Raw genomic sequence first — 22,572 nt, 5'->3', positions numbered from 1 at the left:
TTTCCGCTTTATTCGTTCGTAGTTTAGACCAGGTATATTTAATTAGTTTGTTATTTATTTATTTATTACGTTTACGAGTTCGTTCCCATCGAGTTCACTTTTTGCTGGAAAGAATTCCGCGGGTTTAATTAGCGTTTCTTTCGACTCTTAGATACCTCTTTGTCAAGAAAATTCTGCAATTTGCAAGTGTCCTTTTTCAAGGATCACTAACTTACTTATTCTCCCAAGTCTTAAGCCACGTTTAAACAACGTAAGGTTACAAAATATAGAGAGCTTATCTTAAAATTCATCCAGATCTTTCGCGTAATAGCCAAAATTCTAACCGGCATATGAACATAAAATTGGGGACCTTAAATACATGATGAAAAACATATATTTGTTTTATCTTACTAGGCGATAGACCCTTAATTCTTTCCCATTTTTGCCAAAACGGATAATCCTTCAGTCTTGCCTCCTTTAAATTTCCTTCGCAGAGTTCCAGAAAACCTACCGGTATTAAAGGTTTAGAAAATAAGGTCTTCAAAAGCGTATCAACAAACTGACCTGCTTCCAACCGTGTGCCTTCAAGACCTCTGCATTGACATCGCAGAGGTCATGGGTTCTAATCCCATGGGAGTTACTGGACTTTCTCATGCAGATTTCTATAAGAGACAGTTGCTTAAATTGCCCAGATAAGTCTCTTTCGTTTAGCTTAGTTTTGTTCCAAAAACGTCAATGTTTTTTTTCCCTGTTACGACGGGGTACTGTGATGATATTTTATTCTATAATGCTCAAACGTTACTAATTTGTTGGAGAAGATTGTTAGGTAAAGATTGGTATAAAATATCAAAAAGACACTACATTGGCCATTTTTATACTAGAGACGCATAATTCGTCTGGGACGAACTTGAACAAATCTATTTTCTGCGTCTGTTAAATTTGTCTAGTTTAAAGACGGGCTCCAGACGTATAATGCCTCTGGAGAAAGTATCCACTTTGGTGCGTCTTCGAAGACGCAATAAACTGGATAGTTCGTCCAGTCGTCCAGAAGCATTATGCGTCTTATATTTGACGAATTTAACAGACGCAGAAAAAAATGCCCAAGTTCGTCCCAGATGAATTATGCGTCTTGAATAGCTCGTCCCGTCTTTACACTAGACGGATAACATGAGAGACGCATAGTTCGTCTGGACGGATTATGCGTCTCTAGTATAAAAACGGCCAGTGTCTCAAAACTAGAGAGTTCCAGTATATTTTCAGGTAATTTGCTTCAGTTTCTTATTTCTTATTTTTTTTTCTTTTTTTTTCTTTTTTGTTTAGGCCATCCCCCTTATTTTTTCTCCGTTTAGCGTCGTCCGACCGACCCAAATTTTTGGCATTTTCCAAAACAAAAAAACAAAACAAAATTGGTAACGACTTTTTAAAGCCATTTTTCTGTCGCATAGGGGTCTCGGTGGTTGATCCTTTTTCCCACGCTGTCTCAATTTTGCAACAACATACACCAACTTTTCCGCCATGTTGATTTTGGGTTCACGTCATGTTGTTTTCCTCTCTCCGATTCGGAGAATGCTTATGTTTTTTTTTTTTTAAGTTTTTTTTCTTTCAATCCGACCGACCGACAGACCCAATATCAGGAAACGCATTCGACGGTAAACGAAAAAAAAAGAGGGTTAGGGTTTAAATCGATGCATAACAAAAATGCGTATACCACTGATTTCCATTTTGGACATTTGGTTTTTCATTGTCGAGAAGGCAAGAGCAAAAGAGGAAAGCATTTATCTATATGATGCAACCTTCACTGTTTGGAAGTTCGAGGGTAAAATTATCACTTAAAATTACTTGAAACCCTAATCCTATGTACCTTTAACTTTGCTTTAAGAACAGGACCACTGCTCTGCTTCAGTTTCTGCAAAAAATTTCAAGACTGTTTCAGAAAATGTATAGGGAAGGTAAAAAAAGATGCAGAGATATCTTCAAACTGATATTACAACACTTTTTACAATTTTCTCAAATTACTTTAATAATCGTGATTATTTCTTCAAGATCCGTTTCCATAGAGTCCATGATTTGTTGTTTGGAATTACCATTACATTATTTTACCTCCTACGATCTTAAGTTATTGCGAAGTGTTTTATTTTCAATTTAGTCCTTTGTCTTTGTCTTAATATTGGATAATCGTTTTTAAAACTTTACAAGAAATAATTAGTTTTATTAGTTTTATTTCACTTAAAATTAATTGGCAAACTAACGACAACTGAGGAGAGTTAAAGGTCCAGAAAATTTTTACTGAAAAAATCGAAAAAATGGTTTGTATTGTTCTTAGATATTTTTTTTTCTTTACATTACCAGAAATCGGCGACATTTTGCACCCGCGAAGTATTTGGCACGCGGTTTCAAATTATCAAGATGGCGGCATAAAGAAAGCAGTACATAGAAAAAAACAAGGACTGAAATAACACACTATCAAAGGATCTGAATCAATTTAATTTCTTTTTTGAGGTTGTCAATACAAGGGAGAATGGAACAGGGGAAACTAGAGTCTGGGCTCCTGTTCGAATGACGATTTTAGAGAGAAGAAACAACTTCGTTTCATGCGTGTGACTTGGCAGAGTAAAAATAATTTTCAAAAATCAGGGCCCACAGTACACTTAGCCAGCGATATTCTGTATAATAATAATCATATATGAGGTACCTACCTGTAAAGATGGCGATCAAAACAAACTGGAGACAGAAACCCCACTTTTCACAAGGAATAATAAGCGCAGTGGTGCGTTTTGTACCGCTTTTATCGCAGAAATGGATGTATTTTTACCTCTTTTATCGCAATTTGGGCGGCAATTTGGGGAATGGATAAAGGCTAATTTTTATCACGTTTTAAAGTTTGAACATCGATCGACGATTAGAGAGGTCGGCACCAAGGATTCACATCAACGAAATGCTCTAAAATGTGGAGGGAAGGTAGGCACCTCTGAGCTTTTTTGAAAGAATTAGAGAGCTCAAGGAACTGTAACAGCCGTTCGTAAAATGTGTTGTTGGCGGTACGTTGGCGAACTTTCGAGAGACCAAAGCTACCGTAAATAATGATATGGTACGTACACTTTACATTTAGAGGTCGGCAAATGTCGTGTATGCCACCTTAGATCTGAAATTTCCACTTCTTCAATTTTCTCCATACATTTCTCTATAAGATCGGCAGCCATTCTTAGAGAGTGGAAGGTCTGGGTCGAGTCTGGGCGTCCGCCATTTTGTCTTAAATTCCTGGTAATGACTAAAATCTTTTACGAAAATTTAGTACAACAAGCAAGCAAAGGTCTTACCTTCGATCAAATCAGTTGCAAAACTGAAGTTTCTGAACTGTATTTCACTCAAAAGCCACTCGATGGAACTCTCTCCCTCTTTCAGGAGAAAGCGTCTTCGCGTGCAAATTGTTCTTTTACTGCGGAAGCAATAGAGAACCAAGTTTGTAGTTTTTTAAGTCTTCCGACCACCCGCGCCAATATGTTCGCACTCAAAGGGCGGCCGAATGCACCAGAAAGTAAATAAACCAAAGAATTAAAATAGGTTCATTCGCCCTGTGCTCTTTGGTTTTACGTCTAACTTCTTACGGTAACTTTTTTTTGCTTGCTCGCACAGTTTCAATCCTCGTTGGCTTTGCAACAAATAAAAAATATTTGTTTCTTTTACGTTTTGTCCCCTTAGGAGTCAGGGTGGCTTAGTGGTTAGCTATCGGGCCTCCCACCACTGCGAGCCGGGGTTCCATTCTGGCCTCGGCCAGCATGTGGGCTGAGTTTCAGTCGATCTTAACCTGACTCGAAGGTTTTTCTCCGGGTACTCCGCTTTTCCTCCCTCATCAAAATCGACTCACAGGTAATTAACATCTAGCTGTGGTGCTGCGCTCCGACATCAAACATGGACTGTATAGCGGCAGCCAGAGGCGCCTTTGTATGCTTTCAGTCCGATGTCGTGAGCCGTGCCCTTCGCAATTCAGTCCTCGACTGCAAATAAGGGTGATTAGCACTAGCAATATTTATATTTACTTTAATTTCAAAATTCTCTCTTTCAGTTTCCCATCGTTGACAAAATAATTTTTTGCATATGTCGTTTGATGCAGAAACAGGAAGAAATTCTGTTTAGACTGTAAGGTAAGTAAAGTCTGCTACGGGCCTAGAAGGCCAATCAGACCGGCGCTTATCTCCGGTTTCTGTAGCATGAAGCGACTAGGAGTATCTCTACTCCCCCCTGGATGGGATGTCAGTCCATCACAAGGTTATCCCCAGCATTAAATTCGCCGGTTCCCATTTATATACCTGGGTGGAGAGAGGAGCCGAGAGGGTAAAGTGTTCCCGGCCAGGACCCGAACACGAACCCGAACCACTCGGTCCGGAGTCAGGCGCACTAATCATGAGGCCACCGCGCCTCCCGTCTAGACTGTGCTTCATTAACTTTTCGAACGACAACTTTCTTCGAAAATTAAAAAATAGGCACGCATTGCGTACGTGTGGTAGTGCAGTAACACAGCGCCTTATTCCATAACTGTCAACTGAGCTGCTTTTTGTTTTCCAGGAGATTCATGTTGTCTTTGCGCAATATATAGCTCTAATAGTACACGTTATTGTTTTGGTACTGTTCATTATAGTGCCATGGTAGATGTCTTACGTAAATAGCGCCCCCTTCAAAGACATTTGGTTACTAGTAAAATACTAAATCCGGAAAGACTGAAGAAAGTTGAGAAACATTGACTTCGAGACTGACATGTTGATCATTTTCAAGTTCCCTTACAACTTCTTTTTCACCACAAGTTTAAGCGTGTACTCTGAACGTCTGACATCTTTCAATAACAAAAGAGTTCATGGAAGTGAAACCCTATCCGGCAAGGTTAGTATCTGGATGGTTGACCTCTAAACATAAACGACTTCTGTCAGAAACATAAGATCAAAAATTCTATTTTATCGCTCAAAAATGCGAACTAAGCAAGATACAGATTTCGTTAGACTGCTTTATGCAGAACAAATGTTGATGCAAAAGTAAATAACAATTGATTCACAGTTTGATTCCAAGAGTGTCTTGGAATAATAGAAGCTGCAGTCCTCAAAAATCTATCTTTGTGATTCTATTCAAAGCTGGACAGGTAAAAAATTCCAGGGTGTTGATTGGCTGAGAGTACGTCAATTAATCCCAAACAGAGTGCAATAAAGTCAAAATAGTGCAGATACGGTTGAAATCAGTGCAATAAAGGTGAAATGTTTGCATGTTTATCATTATCAAGTAATGCCTAATTTTTCTCGTGCAATTTCGAATAAAAAAGCACTTTTAAATGTTTTCAAAGACTCCCATTTTGTTGGTCTTTGAAAAAATTTACTCGTTCTTATTTATTCCAAATTGCACTCGAAATCACGTGGTTACCTAAAGGTGGTTTTTAACCAATCTCTAGAGACATGTGACAATGCTGCAATGTACAATTGCAGGTGGAGGAACAAAAGAAGCTAATGCGAGATTTTTGTTTTCGTCCACCAAGAGCTTAAGCACACGCGTTTTTGAGATGCGGACGGCAACCGGAAGAGAAACTTTGGCGTGCCGGGACAGCGATATCAGGGAGCTTAAGCATGCGCGTGTTTGAGACGCGGACGGCAACCGGAAGTGAGCTGTTTTCTTTTTTAACTTTTCTTCACACAACCACATTTACATTACCAAGTATCTTTTCTCCATTAGAGATGATTAGTATAAAAATCTGTGAGACACCACTGTCCTAGCGCGCGAAATGTTCTCTTCCGGTTGCCGTCCGCGTCTCAGAAACGCGCGTGCTTAAGCTCCCTGATGACGTAACGTGAAATCCGACCACCTCTTCTATTCGAAAACAATGATATTTACCCTTGTTTACGGCGTGCACCTCGCATTAGCAATCATCTTTGAGCGTCTCCTTTCATTGTATTAACGAAAAGCTATTCTCATCAGTGTTCGTGAATTTTCAACAAACCTGTAAAGGCAATTTTTCTAATCAGTTACTCTAGTTCAAAAACCAAGAAAAGAAATAGAAAGAGACAGATTGGTGGGGAACAAGTCAACAGAACTTCCACTGATCAAAGAATTCTTACAGTAATCGGTTGGAGTGTGTCCTTATTTCGACCTCTTCCGGTCGAATTATGTCATTTAATTACCAGCAAAGATTATTTTTAATTTCAATAAAAGGCAATCATGACAATTTACAGGTGAATTAATAATTTATAAAATACAATTTGTACGGATTTTTCTGCAGTTTTCATTACAAAAAAAAAAAAAAACGTACTGAATCATCGGCGTCTCTGCTGGAAGGTATGATAATAACATTCTATGAAATAGAAAGCACTTTTACACAGCCGGTTTGCAAAAGAAACGAATGTCTCACTGATAGATTAAATATTCATGAACAATTGGGAAATGAGTGCATTTACTTAGTAAATGGAATAATTTCCAAAAAATGGACTTTTGTAAAAGCAATAATAATAATTTACGGTTGAATTAACAATGACGTGTTTCCTCTTAGATATCACAGAACTTCTCAAGGGACTGTCGTCTCTACAATTTTTCTTCATGTCACGGTAAAGTTAGAGTATCACACGAAAAGTAAAATGCACGCACTATTGTGACATCACCATAGCAACAGATAGGCGCCATATATTTTGAACAGACTTATATAACTGATTAGAGCGTAATGTGAAATGCTAAGTTTCTACCCCATATAAACCACGTGAGCGTTAGCCCTACTGATGGAAATTTAACTGTTCAAATATAAGTGCTGCACGGCCAACGGTTGCAAAAACGTATTCCTTCCTTGTACTTGGCCATATATTTTGGTTTTAAAAACATGATATCTTATTTCTTTTGTAATTTAAAAAACCCGGATTTTTCAAATAAGTTGAAAACAAGTATTTTTATTTTTCCTCACTGGCGAATGCTTAACACCTTTAAAAACAGTGAAAGATTAAAGGTAATTATGCAGTTTGTCTACCATGCCCACTTCATGAAACGGCACTGGTTCTTTTTTTTTTTTTGTCTTCTGTTGCTACGGCTAAGAAGGATGGAAAGTATTTCACACTTTGAAAGATTTTGTTTTATTTTTTTCAAATCTTCGTAGCCTAAATGATGATCAACTCTTCCCCCAAAACTGTACAGTATTCTCTTGTGTTTCATTGCATGTTTTCGGTCGAAAGAAAACGTTATAAGTCATTTATGTTCCGAACTGACGAAAAAACAGAAATACTCTACTTACATAGCCCCTTAATTGTTTTACGGAAAAACTGTCATACTCTTCTTTTTGTGTCATATGAAAACAATTTTCAACCTTCTTTTTTTCGCTTTACCCTATAACCTTCTTTTGAACTACACTAAGCGAGAAATACTAAGCTTGCAACTCTGCCAGACTTTGTTCTTAATTTGTTTCAGAGGATTCCAATTTCGTTTCTGAACCAAGGAACCGTGAGGGAGCATTCTAAGTGTTACGGAAGTTAACAAAGACCGGTCAGTCAATCATTCCATCAACTTATAACTTATTTTAATCCAAAGTCAGTCCATCAAGTTATTGCCATTTAAAGAAAATAATGAGTTTTGGGTCAAAGTCTTTGTTAGGCTGAATAATGTTCTTGAATCCTTTGCCCCTTCAAGTACATACTGCCGACGGGTTTCTTGGAAAACCGTTTGACAACGTTGAAGATGAAAATATCCACTTCACAGATCTTAAAAATGTCGTACATGACGAGGCGCTTAAGCAGCTCTGCATTCTTTCTTTTAAATAAGAATCTATTTTATAAGAATATTGAAGGTGACATTTGCGAAATTTCAAGAAAATTTTAAGAATAAACCCGAGGCTGAGATTTGGACAAGAATATAATATTGTGTGGTGCAAATGTGTTCATACAATACAATTATTATGTTTAAAATAAACCGCATAAAATTCTTCCTTTTTACAAAAGGCAAAACTAGCGAAAAAAAAAAAGAGAATAGCACTAGTACTAGCCGTGTGTTCGATGCTAATAACATTCCCGCCAGAAGTTAGGTGTGTTATATCCCATACTTATTGGCTGCAGTCTGGCTCCAAAAATGCTTCAACGCCATCAATGTAACACGATACAGATCTAGAAACCAAACGACTGTAATACGCTGTAATTTAAGAATATACACAAGAATATTTTCAGCCTAAAATCGGCAGAAAAATAAGATTATTCAGTCTGGGCCGGAAAAGCAATATTCTTATTTTTTAAAAAAAGAGAGTGTAGTAGATATGTGTGGCGCGTTTTTAGTGTCAAAATTCAAACATTCATGCCATTCAAATTTTCAATTCGACAATTCAAATATTCAATTCAATTAAAGGTTTGAATTACCAAAATGAATATTTGAATTGCCGAACTGAAGGTTTGAATAGCTAAATTGAATGTTTGAATTGCCGAATAGCGCTATTTCTAATTTACAAACATTGACGTCACATTTATTTTGATATTCAAATTTGCCAACCATGGAACAAAAGAAGTCATTGTTTCAACAGCCAATTAGGGTCTGTTTGGCAAAATATTAACAATGGGTGACGTCACGAGCAACATCGCTTCACATGTTTGAAGTTTGACACTAAAAGCGCGCCATAGATATTGGCAGAATAATAAAGTGGACGGTTTTTGACTCACTTTATTGAGTCCAAGCCTGTGTGCTTACTTTCCATTGTTTCCCATTCGGAAACTCCCCTGTTAATTGGCAGGAACTTAGTTGGTCTTTATTTATTCTTTCTGTAAAGTTAAATTAGCACAAGGCGCTTGTTTTGTTAACAACGAAATACTTTTTGTATACAAGAATCAGTGGTATTCAATGTAAAAAAAGTGAAACTTTAGAAAGAAACATGTGATATTGGGTAAGTGATAATCTTGTATAGACTGAAAAGTACAATATAGTTGAGTGTATAGTTCGCTTGAATTTCAATAGGGATGTCCTAACGGCTAAGATGAAATATTCATGTGGTTAATTGATGCTCTTATCTCACAATTAGGTAAAAGCATCCTTGACAAATAAACGTACTTGTCTTCACCACTGACAGATATTACGCAATCCACTTTCTGGGAATTCGCACCCTTATAAAACCACGAACCTATCCATTTTTTATTAAGTCGTTCCACGTCTGGATAAGCAGTGGTGAATCTCACTGGTTTGCAGTAAAGTGACGGTCGAACAGTCCTGCACCGTAAAGTGAGGAGAAAGGATGAAACCCTTTGGCCTTACGACATTTCTGAAATTTTCTCTGTTTATACTAATAATCTTCCTCTCATATGCAGTTGCAACAGGTATGATACGTTTTTTTTTCACTGCAATTTTACCTCAACCTGAACTCAACATTTTAAAGGTCCCATCATAGGTTCGAGGCTAGGGGGTGTCAATGAACTAACTACATTTATGGAGCATTAAGATGATGTCAATTTCATTATCTTGCGATGAATACTGACAAAATAAGAACATTTTTAAAAACTGACGCCTCGAACCTGTGACGAGACCTTAACAGTAAACACTCCGATGTCGTCAAGGAACTCGTGTTCGCTTTGTTTAATTTGTGTAATTTGTTTACCCACGGAACACCTTAAGAGCGCTCAGGGGCTCGTTCAACACATGTGCGTGCATTCGGGTTCGAATTGGAGTTTGGAAGCGATGGTTTTTGAAGAGAGGGGAAACCGGAGTACCCGGAAAAAAACCTCTCGGAGCAAGGGGAGAACCAACAACAAACTCAACCCACATATGACGCCGGGACCAGGAATTGAACCCGGGCCTCCTTGATGGGAGGCGAGTGCTCTCACCACTGCGCCACCCCTGCGGTTGGTTGTTATGTATAAAGTAAGTAGTACAATAACTCATGTGAACTAGGTCTATCAGCCTGGCTCTTCCTGGCCCTGCTAAGAATGATTTTGATGCAGTGGAAGAGCTATACACCCATACTTGTTGGAGATTTCTCGTCGACAATAGATAAATCATCCTTTGAGAAATTTTAAAAGAGCTCGATTATTTAAGATCCTCGTCATGGTTTTCACGTTACGTCATTGCCGCCATGTTGGTGGACGAAGACAAAAGATCTCTCATTAGCTCCTTTTGTTCGTCCACCAGCAATTGTATGTTATCCCATTGTTATCTGTTTCTCTAGAGATTGGTTGCGAACCATCTATCTCACAGAAAATAGCCGGCAAAGTTTTCAGTCGCCGTCAAACTCACAGTGTTGTCAGTTACGTAAACTTTAAAGAAGACAAATTCTCCTACTTAAGTATCACCATTCTTGGGAAAAGTCAAGTTGATCGGACGCCCCAGTGCTCGCTTGCCTGCTTGGAAACTCCTGCATGTTTTTCATACAACTTGGCTGCTAAACCGGACATCAACGGTAAACTGCTTTGTGAACTGCTGCCTTCGGACAAGTACAACAACTCGGACAAATTCATGTCCAACAAATTCTTTCACCACTTCAGCATCGCGGTGAGTCGAATGTCTCGGACTTTTATGGCGTATAGTGTGTTTTTTTGTGTTTTTCCTCTTTTTTAATTCTTGTCTTGTTCATTTTTTTAAAAATCTTTTTATTGCGATAATATTGACAAAGCATAGAAAGCCATGACTATGATGCGTATTAAAAAATAGGTACGCATTGCGTACATTTGAATAGTGCTACCAAGAACGTTGCACACCACCACCACCACCACCACCGTCGCTGGTTGTCGCTCACTTCGTTTGTCGCCGAGATATAACAACCTCAGTTTACTGTACAAAACCGAAAAGAATAAATGAAATGTTAAAAAGCCAAACCGTTACGGAGCGTCGTGGGGAGCTTAAGCAACGACGACGGCGACGGCAACGAGAACGTCATCTCAAAATATAAACTCGCGTAATTGTAATCACTTCGTAATTGTTTTAACCGTTTTAATATGACATGGGTGTGGTAGTTCCTCTAAAATGACACTGGTCGGAACGGCGCATAATTTTGGAGGGGAAATGGAAAACTAATCCTCAGGTGCTAACGTTCTTCATAAAACCTCCAATTGGGGCTATTTCACGTTGTAGTTTTGCATACGACGGCAAAGAAATAGACAAAATTGAAAAACGCACGTGCAGGGCGTGCAAAGCTATTGTTTTTGCCACTAAATATGCATATTTGTGACGCTATCGTTGCCGTCGCGTTTTCGTTTCTTAAGCTCCCTAATATTACTTTATTACCTTGACCACCTTTTTAATAATCACTTGTCAAATTAGTTCTTGAATTGGAAGATAAAGGTTTCGCTGCCTTAAATGGAACTTATAAAGTCATTGCATGGCTTTTTCTCTGACTGAGGTTTTATACAAACTCACAGCAATCCAGCTTTAGCCTTACATTTCACGCAAGTCTATTATAATTATATCAAATAAATTTCTTTCATTTCTTCATAGTCATCATGTAGCAGTTGGCCTTGTAAGAACAATGGAACGTGTCTGCCACTGTACGAAGAGAACAGCTACAAGTGTATCTGCAACGCCGGATTCACCGGACAAGACTGCAGAAACGGTAGGATCCCATCTAACAGTTTGAGCCTTACAAAATGTTCTGTTAGTTCGTTTTAGCCAAGTAGCTCCGCGAATAATTTGACTGATGCCAAAGAATCGAACGTGCCGTTTTTGTGTTGAATAGCCTGATATCTAGCCTCGGAGCAAAAAAAGGAAACTAATTCATCTCATTTCTATCGTTCACATAATCTTGTCCAAAACATAAAATTATTAAATATTTGGGACGAGTAGGTCCAAAAGGAAGGTATTTTAGTTAAACATGTATCTATCAGGTGGATTAATGTACAGCAACTTGCAGACAACTGAGTGCTTCTTTCAGAAATGGGATTGAAATAGATTTTTCAAGGCAATTAATTTAATGATACGAAATCGCTCATAGACAGATTTTGTTGCAGATCGAAAGGAACTATTAAAAACGCATTATCATTGAAAGAATCACCAACTATTGATTTTTCCGATATTTAACTTGTTCCAGACATTGACGAGTGTTCGTCTGAAAACGAGTGTGACAATAATGCCACCTGTACGAATACCATAGGATCTTACAATTGCACTTGCAAGAATGGATATGAAGGAGACGGAAGAAACTGCTCAGGTAACGTTAAAAAAAAGTCTAATGAAGGTTTTATCGCGACTGATGCTGACAGTATTGTTTTGCACGCCTTGCGTACCCATTAGTTACGTGATGTTTTGGCTCACGTCGACCTCGTGGGCGGCGCCAAGAGAAGTAAGAATAAGGATAAGAGTTTGAAAGTGCAGTCCTCGAGTTTGTTTGGTTGTGTTCATTTGGTTTCAGATATTGACGAGTGTTCATCTGAAAACGAGTGTCACGTGAATGCCACATGTACGAATACCATAGGATCTTACAATTGCACTTGCAAAAATGGATATGAAGGAGACGGAAGAAACTGCTCAGGTAAAGTCCAAAAAGTCTAATGATGATATCATTGCAACTGATGCTGACAATATTGTTTTGCACGCCTTGCCTTGCATGCCCATTAGTCACGTGATGATTTGGCACACGTCGACCTCGTGGTCGGCACTAAGAGTAGTAAGAATGAGAGTTTGAAAGTGGAGTTTCGAATTTGCTTCGTTGTGTTCATTTGGTTCCAGACATTGACGAGTGTTCATCTGAAAACGAGTGTCACGTGAATGCCACATGTACGAATACCATAGGATCCTACAATTGCACTTGCAAGAATGGATATAAAGGAGATGGAGTGAACTGCTCAGGTAAAATCCAGTCTAATGGAGGTATTATCGCGACTGATGCTGGCAGTTTTGTTTTGCACACCTTGCGTGCTTATTAGTCACCTGATGGTTTGGCACAAGTCGACCTCGTGGTCGCCGCCATGTTGTTTTGTTTGGAATGCTGTCCTTGAGTTCGCTTTGTTGTGTTCGTTTGGTTGTAGACATTGACGAATGTTTATCTGAAAACAAGTGCCACGTGAACGCCACCTGTACGAATACCATAGGATCTTACAACTGCACGTGCAAAAAGGGATATGAAGGAGACGGAAGAAACTGCTTAGGTAAGGTCCATTCCAATGAAGGGATTAACGCGATAAATACAGAAAGTTTGTTTTGCACTCGTTGCGTGCCCATTAGTCATGTGATGTTTAGGCACAAGTCGACTTATTTGTCGCCGCTATGTGACTAATTTAGCAACACAACTTTAACGTCCGTGGCGACGTCGCGCGCGGCAAAAATACCAATGAGAATTCAGAATACAGAAGACAGGAGTGGATTCTACTCTATTCTGAATTCTCATTGGTATTCTTTCTGCGCGTGACGACGCCACTGACTAAATAAGCCTATTATTTTGTTTGGAACTTTGAGAGTTTGAAAATGCAGTCCTTGAGTTTGCTTTGTTGTGTTTATTTGGTTCTAGACATTGACGAGTGTTTATCTGAAAACGAGTGTCACGTGAATGCCACATGTACGAATACCATAGGGTCTTACAATTGCACTTGCGAAAAGGGATATAGAGGAGACGGAAGAAACTGCTCAGGTAAATACCAATTTAATGAATGTATTCTCGCGACTGATGCTGACAGTTTTGTTTTGCACGCCTTGTGTGTTTGTTAGTCACGTGATGTTTTGGCACACTTTCGTGGTCAGCGTCGTTTGGAGTTCACATGGTTGTGTTTATTTCGTTTCAGACATTGACGAGTGTTCATCTGATAATCAGTGTCACGTGAATGCCACATGTACGAATACCATAGGATCTTACAATTGCACTTGCAGGAATGGATATGAAGGAGACGGAAAAAACTGCACAGGTAAAGTCCATATATTATCGCGACTGATGCTAACAGTTTTGTTTAGTCACTTTTTGTTTGGAAATCTAAGAGTTTGATAGTACAGTCCTCGACTTCTCCTAGTTGTGTTCAATTGGTTCCAGACATTGACGAGTGTTCATCTAAAAACGAGTGTCACGTGAATGCCACCTGTGCGAATACCATAGGATCTTACAATTGCACTTGCAAAAGAGGATATGGAGGAGACGGAAGAAACTGCTCAGGTAAATTTCAGTCTAATGAAGGTATTATCGCGACTGATGCTGACATTTTTTCTTTGCACGCCTTTACTCTCCCAATCACGATACATCACAGAGGACAGACCGCAACACCGGTAACTCCATGCCCTACTCGTCTCCCACAGGAGACGGTGCGTGGTGGCTCGTGATGCTTTTGCACAAGTCGACCTGGTGGTCAGCTCTATGTTGTTTTGTTTGGAATGAGAGTTTTAAAGTTCAGTCCTCGAGTTCGTTTTGTTGTTTGCATTTGGCTTCAGACATTGACGAGTGTTTATCTGACAACGAGTGTCACTTGATTGCCAACTGTACAAATACCATAGGATCCTACAATTGCACTTGCAAAAAAGGATATGGAGGAGATGGAAGAAACTGCACAGGTAAAGTCCAAAAAGTTCAATGAAGGCATTGTCGCGACTGATGCTGACAGTTTTGTTTTGCACGCTTTGCGTGCCCATGTCGTCACTATGTCGTTTTGTTTGGAGTGTATTCCTCGAGTTACCTTTGTTGTGTTGATTTTTGCTCCAGACGTTGACGAGTGTTCATCTGAAAACGAGTGTCACATGAATGCCAAATGTGTGAATACGATAGGATCTTACAATTGCACTTGCAAAAAGGGATACGAAGGAGACGGAGGAAACTGCACAGGTAATATCGAAAAACGCTAATGAAGGTCATAGGGAGCTTAAGCAAGGACGATGACGAGAACTACGAGAACGTCACAAAAGAATAGGTTTAATTAGAAAAACAAAACAATGGTTTGCACGCCCCGCACGTGCGTGTCAGATTTTGATACATTTCTTTGCCGTTCTCAGCCGACAACGACGTGAAATGATCAAATTTGAGGTAAAGAAAAAAAAAAAAAAAAAAAGGGAGCATCTGCATTTTCTCTCGAAACATCCACACCATTCATACCAATTTTGTTTGTGGAATATTGATACGCACTTTCCATGCCGAACGACTTGGAATAATCACGAGATTATCATAATCATATTTTAAGATAACGTTTTCGTAGCCGTCGTCGACGTCCTTGCATAAGCTCCCAGTTTTGTTTTGCACGCCTTGCGTGCCCATTTGTCACGTGATATTTTGCATAAGTCGATCTCGTGGTCGTCGCTATGTTGTTTTGCTTGGAACGGTAAGAAAATGCAGTCATGCCTCAACTTCGCTTTGTTGTTTTCATTCTGTTTCAGACATTGACGAATGTTCGTCTGGAAATGAGTGCCACGTGATTGCCAACTGTACAAATACTATAGGATCTTACAATTGCACTTGCGAAAAGGGATATGAAGGAGATGGAAGAAATTGCACAGGTAAAGTCCAAAGAGTCTGATTAAGATATTATCGCTGCTGATGCTGACAGACTTGTTTTGCACGCCTTGCGTGCCCATTAGTCACGTGATCTTTTGGACACGTCGACCTCGTGGTTATCGCCATGTTCTTTTGTTTGGAGTGCAGTGCTCCAGTTGGGTGTCTTAAAAACAAACATCCCTAAGACCCAAAATCTTAAAAACTAAGACCCCCCTAAAAATGATGGTAAAATCTTTCAAAAAAAAATTAAATCCTTTTTTTTTATTGTTTAGACGAGATAATGATGAAAGTCTCGCCTTTGAAAAAGGAATTGTTTGTTTGTTTGTTTGTTCCATCATTAAATTCAGGGTCTAACTGTTTCTCAGACAAAAAATCAGCGAAGTGAATGACGAGTGGGAACGCGTTCTGGAATTTGCTAAGTCCTCCCGATTTTTGCTAGGGAGGGTGACCCGGCTGGCCGAGTTATCCTGCTAGGAGGGTTAAAACATAGCCCTGCTTAGTCTAGAGGCCAGAACTAGCAAGAGAACTTCATTTATTCGCAGCTTGTACATTCAAAATGGGTAACTACAACAACATGTAGTTGTACAGTGCAGTTGAACTACAGCCGGCTTTGTACAGTGTTACGGATAACCACTGACCACATGTTCCCCTCTTGGGGGGACCCTTACCCAATCGAGAACTTTTGTTCCCACGGGTGTCTTAAAGGCCCACCTTCAACAGACAGGCTTTTCAACCGTTTGTTTTTATTATGGAAATTCGCATTGCTTATCGCAGCGATCTAATTGGATTAATTTCAGCTTTGGCGGGTTTTCATATATGAAAATTTTTTCACAGCACACGATGCGTGTCGGTTGAAGGTGAGCCTTAAAGTGGTACTACGACCAAAAAAAACAATTCTTTTTTTTCTTTGGATTTCAAAACCATGTTAACTAAACACTAACTGACCCAAGTTTTAAGTTCTGATTTTAAAGAGACACCTGTTTATTTCAACTGGAATTTTCTTATTTATTGGTCCGCCATTACTAACTTTAAAATCTTGAGAGAGCTGGGTCGAGGAGAAATGACGTCAAACACTCACTAGTTTAAGAATGCAATGCGTGTGTACGCGGCCGAATTAATATGCAGCACGGGAGTTTCGGGCTTTCAGACATTTAAAGGGAACCTCCACTAAAACAACAAAATAACTTTAATACACACAACATAATGTTTACAACTGGAATTGCTCAATCGTTTTCCAATGAAAGCGTTTGTATTCGAGAAAAATAATTTCCAAAAATGCTCATTTTGGCTTTCAAATTTCCCGGGCGCCGCCATCTTGAATAATTGTGACGTAACTTGGTTGCCCTATTGTTCCAGAACAATCGCTCTTTATATCAGAACAATAGGGCAACCAAGTTACGTCACAATTATTCAAGATGGCGGCGCCCGGGAAATTTGAAAGCCAAAATAAGCGTTTTTGGAATTTATTTTTCTCGAATACAAACGCTTTCATTGGAAAAAGATTGAGCAATTCCAATTGTAAACATTATGCTCTGTAGTTTAAAGTTATTTTGTTGTTTTAGTGGAGGTTCCCTTTAAACCCGTGTTTTGCATATGTAATAAATTGCGTTTACACGCTGAAATTTTAAGCTAGTGAGTAAATGACGTCATTTTCTCTGGATCCAACCCTCTGAGGTCCAATCGGCCAGTTTTGAACGTGAGTAATGGCGGACCGTCAAATCCAAAACCTACACTCAAAATAAACAGCCTTTGCATAAAACTCAAAGCTCAAAATTTTGCCAGTTAGGTGTTAAAGTTAAGCAAACACGCTTTCAAAATCGGAAGAAAAAAAGGAAATGATTTTTTGATCATAGTACCACTTTAAAATTGACGCTAAATTAAAAAAAAAAGTAGACATTTTAGAGGTTTGTTCCCATCCACGAGGACAATAATAGAGATGACGCCCTATTCTTCACTTAATTAAGGCTGTCTTTCTAAATTTTGAAGATATAGATCTTCTAATAACCTAAAAATCTGGATAACGTCTACTTTGCTGTGCATGTTCAAGCCAACAATAAGCGATTTAAAAAGCACCGCAGGGGTCACGAAAACCAAAGGAGGGTGTTGTCGGGACATTGGGGACACGGTGTCATTCATTCTCATCACCACAGTCCGCTTTTTATTTCGGTCAGTGCTAAAAACACGGACAGCCGGCCACTGCCAAGGCAGGAAGTCCGCTAATCACGGACTTCTAGCTCTTCTGCGCATTCTCAGAAATTTGCAACAATAACGGTTGTCAACGGTTACAACATGATAGCATTACCTTGACTGCGGTTATGTTTGCTTGTCGCCAGAGTCCGTGTTTTTGTGGCTGACCAAAAGAAAAGTGGGCTCTGGGGACGAGAATGGGTGTCCTTTTAAAGTTCTTGTCTAAATCCTTTTTTGTTCAATTGCACCAACCACTCTGCTTTCGTCCTTAACCTCTATTATGCTCTTCTGAATCCCTTATCCCAATGTCCTAACCACCATTAACACCTGCAATGCTATTTAGAATCTATCCCCCTTCGAGTGCTTTCACTATTGCCTATATCCCGTGGCGCAAGTTCGAAACCTTTTCCCTTCAAATAAACCCAACCCATCTCCTGCCCGTCAAGGAAGGCGTTTGCCTTTTTTTCTCTGTTTCATTCACTGGTGTTCCGTCGTTCCGGAGTGTTCCGTGTTTGATGTTCCAGGTTTTAGCACATGCCGTACATAAACGTCTGTTCAGTGGTCCATTGCTTCTCAAATGGCGATCATGGCGGAAAAGGGAACGGCAACCGAAAGCTCCAAAACAAATTTACGTAGCATGCAATACCGTTGGACCCGTGAATTTAATGGTGGAACAAATACTTAATTTGTTTTTTTACAGGTGACACTTTCGTTATAATTTCGTCCAAAGGGTAAACAACTAAACATGTTTGATTTGTTTAAAAGATTTTACCATCACTCTTAGGGGGTCATAATTTTCACGTTTTGGGCCTTAGGGGTCTTTGTTTTCAAGAGACCCCCTATGAGTTCGCTTTTTTGTGTTCGTTTGGTTCCAGACATTGACGAGTGTTCATCCGAAAACGAGTGTCACGTAAATGCCACCTGTGCGAATACCATGGGATCTTACAATTGCACTTGCAAAAGAGGATATGGAGGAGACGGAAGAAACTGCTCAGGTAAATTTCAGTCTAATGCAGGTACTATCGCGACTGAAACTGCCAGTTTTTTTGCACGCCTTGCGTGCCCGTTAGCCGCGTAAACCATATCTTTATATTCCCTCGGAGTAGTAGCTTGGTATATCTAATGTCTTCAAGCATTTACCCTCCCAACCACGATACACCACAGCGGACAGACCACAACACCGGGAACTCCATGCCCTACTCTTTCCGAATGACGTGTGGATTCTTTTACGTCCCACACGAGACGGTGCGCGGTGGCTCGTGATGTTTTTGCTCAAGTCGACCTGGTGGTCAGCGTTATGTTGTTTTGTTTGGAATAAGAGTTTTAAAGTTCAGTCCTCGAGTTCGTTTTGTTGTTTTCATTTGGCTTCAGACATTGACGAGTGTTCATCTGAAAACGAGTGCCACGTGATTGCCTACTGTAGAAAGTCCGAAACGTGTAATGAAAGTACTATGCTGACAGTTTTGTTTTGCACGCCTTGCGTGCTCATTGGTCACGCGATGTTTTAGCACACGTCGACCTATGTTATTTTGTTTGGAACTTTAATAGTTTGAAAATGCAGTCCTCGAGTTCGCTTTATCGTGTTCATTTGGTTCGCGAAGTAAGTGTAAAAAATGTCATCAGTGTTAAGGTTAGGGTTAGCGTTAGGGTTAGTTCTTGGATTCTTTGCCCGTATTATAAAATGCGAACAAGATGGATCAGCCATCGAGTTATCGTAAAGTTATCTTTTGAAGTGTTTGATTCCCGTAGAACTTTGTACTAACCACAGAGCGGGGATTGGGCTGAGGAGGGGAAAAGAAGTTTTTTTTTTTTTCTGTAATACTCGTTTCCTTCAATTACTCAGGATTTAAGGCGGTGTTTACGAATGTTGGTTATTGGGGGTCGTGGGGTCCAAGCAGATATGTCTGGTTTTATGGGAAACGGTATCGCAGGCTACTGTATTATTACAGAGGCAATCACCATGAAGGTCAAGTTACAGTGGTCAGCGGTATACAGCGGTGGACAGTTCCGTTCACTGGTGACTACCGAATTGAAGCAATTGGAGCTGCAGGGGGATACGATTACTACAGACCCAATAGTGCAAAGTACCGCGGAAGAGGAGCCAGGATGATAGGGACTTTTAGCTTAATAAAAGGCGAAACCATTCAGATACTCGTTGGTCAAGAAGGTGGAATAAACTCCAACAGGTATGCCTTAGGAAGTGGTGGAGGCGGAGGTACATTTGTAGTCAGAGGAACGAACACAACATTGATAGTAGCTGGAGGGGGAGGGGGAGTCAAAAACGTGACTTCAAGGCATTCAGGATGCGATGCAAGCACCACAACATCAGGTAACCGTGGGTACCTGTCCTGGATAGGAGGAAGTGGAGGACACGGTGCTAATACTGCTGACAGGGGTTGCTCAGGTAAGGGTGAATTGCATTGTACTCAGTTTGATGCCAAGTAATCTAACCATAATAATAAAATACCCAATATAAATCAAGAACTGGGACTGTACCCAATACAACAAATGGGCTTTTTATCAAGGATGCAAACTGAGTGATAAACTAACTTATGTGTAGTGTAGTACCCATCATTTAGTTGGAGACTCCAAAATAACGCAAAATAGCTTTTCCGAAGCTGAGTTTTCCCGGCTGCGTCAAAATTAAGTTTGATAAAATTTTCGTAGCGTAAAGAAAAGTATCAATTTTGTAGACTGTTGAAGAAATTTATCAAGCTAGCAAAATCGATAAATCAATTTTCTAGCATTCACTGTGTTAGTTTTGATAAAGATAGCTGACCGTCATCGAATCCGTCAGCGCTAAATCACTTTCTTTCAGGCTTGGCTGAGAGAACAAGGAAATTAAATTATCAAATTAGAGCGAAAAAAGGTCACTTGGTACTTTTGGGAGACAAAATCCTCTAAGTACTTGTCAAATAGTTTAGATGGCTTTTGCAGGTGGCGGCGGCGGGGGATTTTATTCCAGCGGAAGAAGTTCGATTGCCTTTGGTGGTCCGACAGGACTTGGCGGAGAAGGTGGCAAAGGATTTCATCAGGGCGGAAGAGGTGGAAGAGGCGACAGAGTGGGTGCTTATGGAGGATTTGGAGGGGGTGGTGGGGCTTATGGAGGTATGGGAGGGGGAGGTGGTGGAGGTTACTCTGGAGGGGGTAGTGGGGACGAACTACCCAACACTTGTGGGGGTGGAGGGAGATCTTACAACGCTGGCAAAAATCAAACGAATGAGTGTTGTTTCAATACGGTAGGGCACGGTAAGGTAATATTCACATTTAGGCTTTGATAGATTGTGCTCGCAAAAGTTGCGTGATATGCTACTAGTAGTGCTCGTATATTTCTCAAATTATGCTAATCATTATGCTAGCGCGCTTTTGTAAATTATCCTCATTTTAGCAAACAATTCAGAAATTATACTTCTACTTTTTACTTTAAATTTGGTAAACACTTCATTGACTATGTAACAAACAAGTAAATGGCAAACACGTTTGCCCTATTTAGAACTTAGAAACTTTACTAAAGTATAAATTCACCGTGTGGACCTGGTTGTCGTTGACGCCATCTTGGGTGAGTAAGCGAGCTAGGTATGCGCATGCGTTGAGTCAAGTGGAAAGAGTCCTCGGTTACTTTCTGTGGAACCCAGGTCCCCTGATTGTGACAATCAGCAGACAAAAACAATTTTGTTAAGGCCGTTTGCCTGTAACTCTGATCTCGGGTCAAAAAAGTTGTTTGTATGATCACTAAATGACAATTTATGTTGGAAAACTTGCCAAAAGTGCTAGCAGTCCTTTTTTTGGGAAACATACGCTCGTAATGACGAATTATGCCAAAAGTTATGCTGGCACAATCTATCAAACCCTAATCACATTTGCTCAACCATCGCCTAAATACCAATTCAACATCAAAGTTATTTCTGTTGTCGGTATTCATTTTGTTTCTTTGACTACAAGGCAGCTATTTTAAGGTTGATTTTCAATTACAGTGACGCATGCGTGAGCAACCTACGCGTGCGCATAAACTTGTCGTTGATCAGTGCCCTTTATCTGACCCTTTGACTCCCAAGAGTGATTGATATAAATTTTCTTCCCACAAGCTAAATACATTGTTAAGTAGATTGGTGCAAAATTAAGGAATTTATCACCTAGGTTTTTTTGGCGGTATCCATCATCAAATTCCCATAACTGTCACAAAAAGTAATGTATAGGAGGCAGTAAGGAGAATTAACTTTCAGATCTTGGGAATGAAAAGGATATTATTAACAAGCGGTGGGTATGATCAAAGTGCTACAGAGTTTGCGTATGTTGCTTGTATTTAAGTTTGCGGTGCCGGTGGAGACTCAGGAGTTTACGAAACGGCTACGGCAACAACAACGTCACAAAGCAATAATATCATTGGTCAAAAGAGGAAAAATGATCGTGCCGCACGTGAGGCACGCATTTAAAGTGATGTCATATTTTTGCTGTACTCTGCATAACGACGGTCTGAAATCACCAAATTTGAGGTTTTAACTACAACGTGAGAAGATAAATGTGAACAATTTTTTTCCCAGGTTTTTACTCTAAAAGCGTTCGTCCTAATTATTGTTAGGATACTTCGGAATACTCGCATGAGACTTGCACTATTTTGTTGTCACGTTTTCGTCGCCGTCGCCGTCATAGATAATAAAACCTTACTAGCTCTTACTGATTAAAAGGATGATGAGGTTGCCTGAGAGCAGATAAGGGCTACCTGATAAACTATTCGGTTCAATAATTTCAAGTAGAACGGTTTTCAATTGAGTGTTGAAAGTAATTAGCGAATTGCATTGGTTTTGCATTACTTTACTCAGTGATTGGTTCAAAGTTCTCCCGCCACTTTTTCAACCAATCAGAAGTGAAACCCAAAATAATCGTGGCTCGTGCGTGCACATTTTCCCGCGCTTTGTGTCGGCTACGTGTAATTACTTCGAGTTTCGATTGGTTTACTGGATTGTCTCCGTCCTTTTTGATTGGCCAAAGTAGTTAATTTTGTTTTGGTTTTACGACACTCAATTAAAACTCGCTCT

At 39.7% G+C, this 22,572-nt stretch overlaps 1 protein-coding gene and 1 long non-coding RNA gene across 2 annotated transcripts in view; both read left to right on the top strand.

Annotated features, from left to right (window-relative positions):
* The window catches only part of LOC138046359 (uncharacterized), a 42,615-nt gene extending 35,007 nt beyond the window's left edge, over positions 1–7,608 (top strand). Inside the window, exons 6-8 of the long non-coding RNA XR_011131722.1 lie at positions 4,043–4,121; positions 6,500–6,554; positions 7,399–7,608. This is a non-coding gene — a long non-coding RNA (uncharacterized lncRNA). The remainder of the gene's footprint in view (positions 1–4,042; positions 4,122–6,499; positions 6,555–7,398) is intronic.
* A 1,686-nt stretch (positions 7,609–9,294) lies between these two features.
* LOC138046157 (latent-transforming growth factor beta-binding protein 2-like) overlaps positions 9,295–22,572 on the top strand; it is a 15,316-nt gene continuing 2,038 nt past the window's right edge. Inside the window, exons 1-15 of the mRNA XM_068892836.1 lie at positions 9,295–10,446; positions 11,389–11,503; positions 11,978–12,097; positions 12,299–12,418; positions 12,616–12,735; positions 12,915–13,034; positions 13,394–13,513; positions 13,665–13,784; positions 13,907–14,026; positions 14,299–14,418; positions 14,567–14,686; positions 15,232–15,351; positions 18,412–18,531; positions 19,380–19,940; positions 20,474–22,572. The exon at positions 20,474–22,572 is cut by the window's right edge and continues 2,038 nt beyond it. Coding sequence (XP_068748937.1) covers positions 10,411–10,446; positions 11,389–11,503; positions 11,978–12,097; positions 12,299–12,418; positions 12,616–12,735; positions 12,915–13,034; positions 13,394–13,513; positions 13,665–13,784; positions 13,907–14,026; positions 14,299–14,418; positions 14,567–14,686; positions 15,232–15,351; positions 18,412–18,531; positions 19,380–19,940; positions 20,474–20,814 — 2,373 coding nt within the window. The 5' untranslated portion in view covers positions 9,295–10,410 and the 3' untranslated portion in view covers positions 20,815–22,572. The remainder of the gene's footprint in view (positions 10,447–11,388; positions 11,504–11,977; positions 12,098–12,298; positions 12,419–12,615; positions 12,736–12,914; positions 13,035–13,393; positions 13,514–13,664; positions 13,785–13,906; positions 14,027–14,298; positions 14,419–14,566; positions 14,687–15,231; positions 15,352–18,411; positions 18,532–19,379; positions 19,941–20,473) is intronic.

This window comes from Montipora capricornis, chromosome 1, assembly GCF_036669925.1.
Source record: "Montipora capricornis isolate CH-2021 chromosome 1, ASM3666992v2, whole genome shotgun sequence".
NCBI classification, from domain to species: Eukaryota; Metazoa; Cnidaria; class Anthozoa; order Scleractinia; family Acroporidae; genus Montipora; species Montipora capricornis.
Note: the sequence above shows the minus strand (reverse complement) of the source record. Positions and strands in the feature narration are given on the sequence as shown.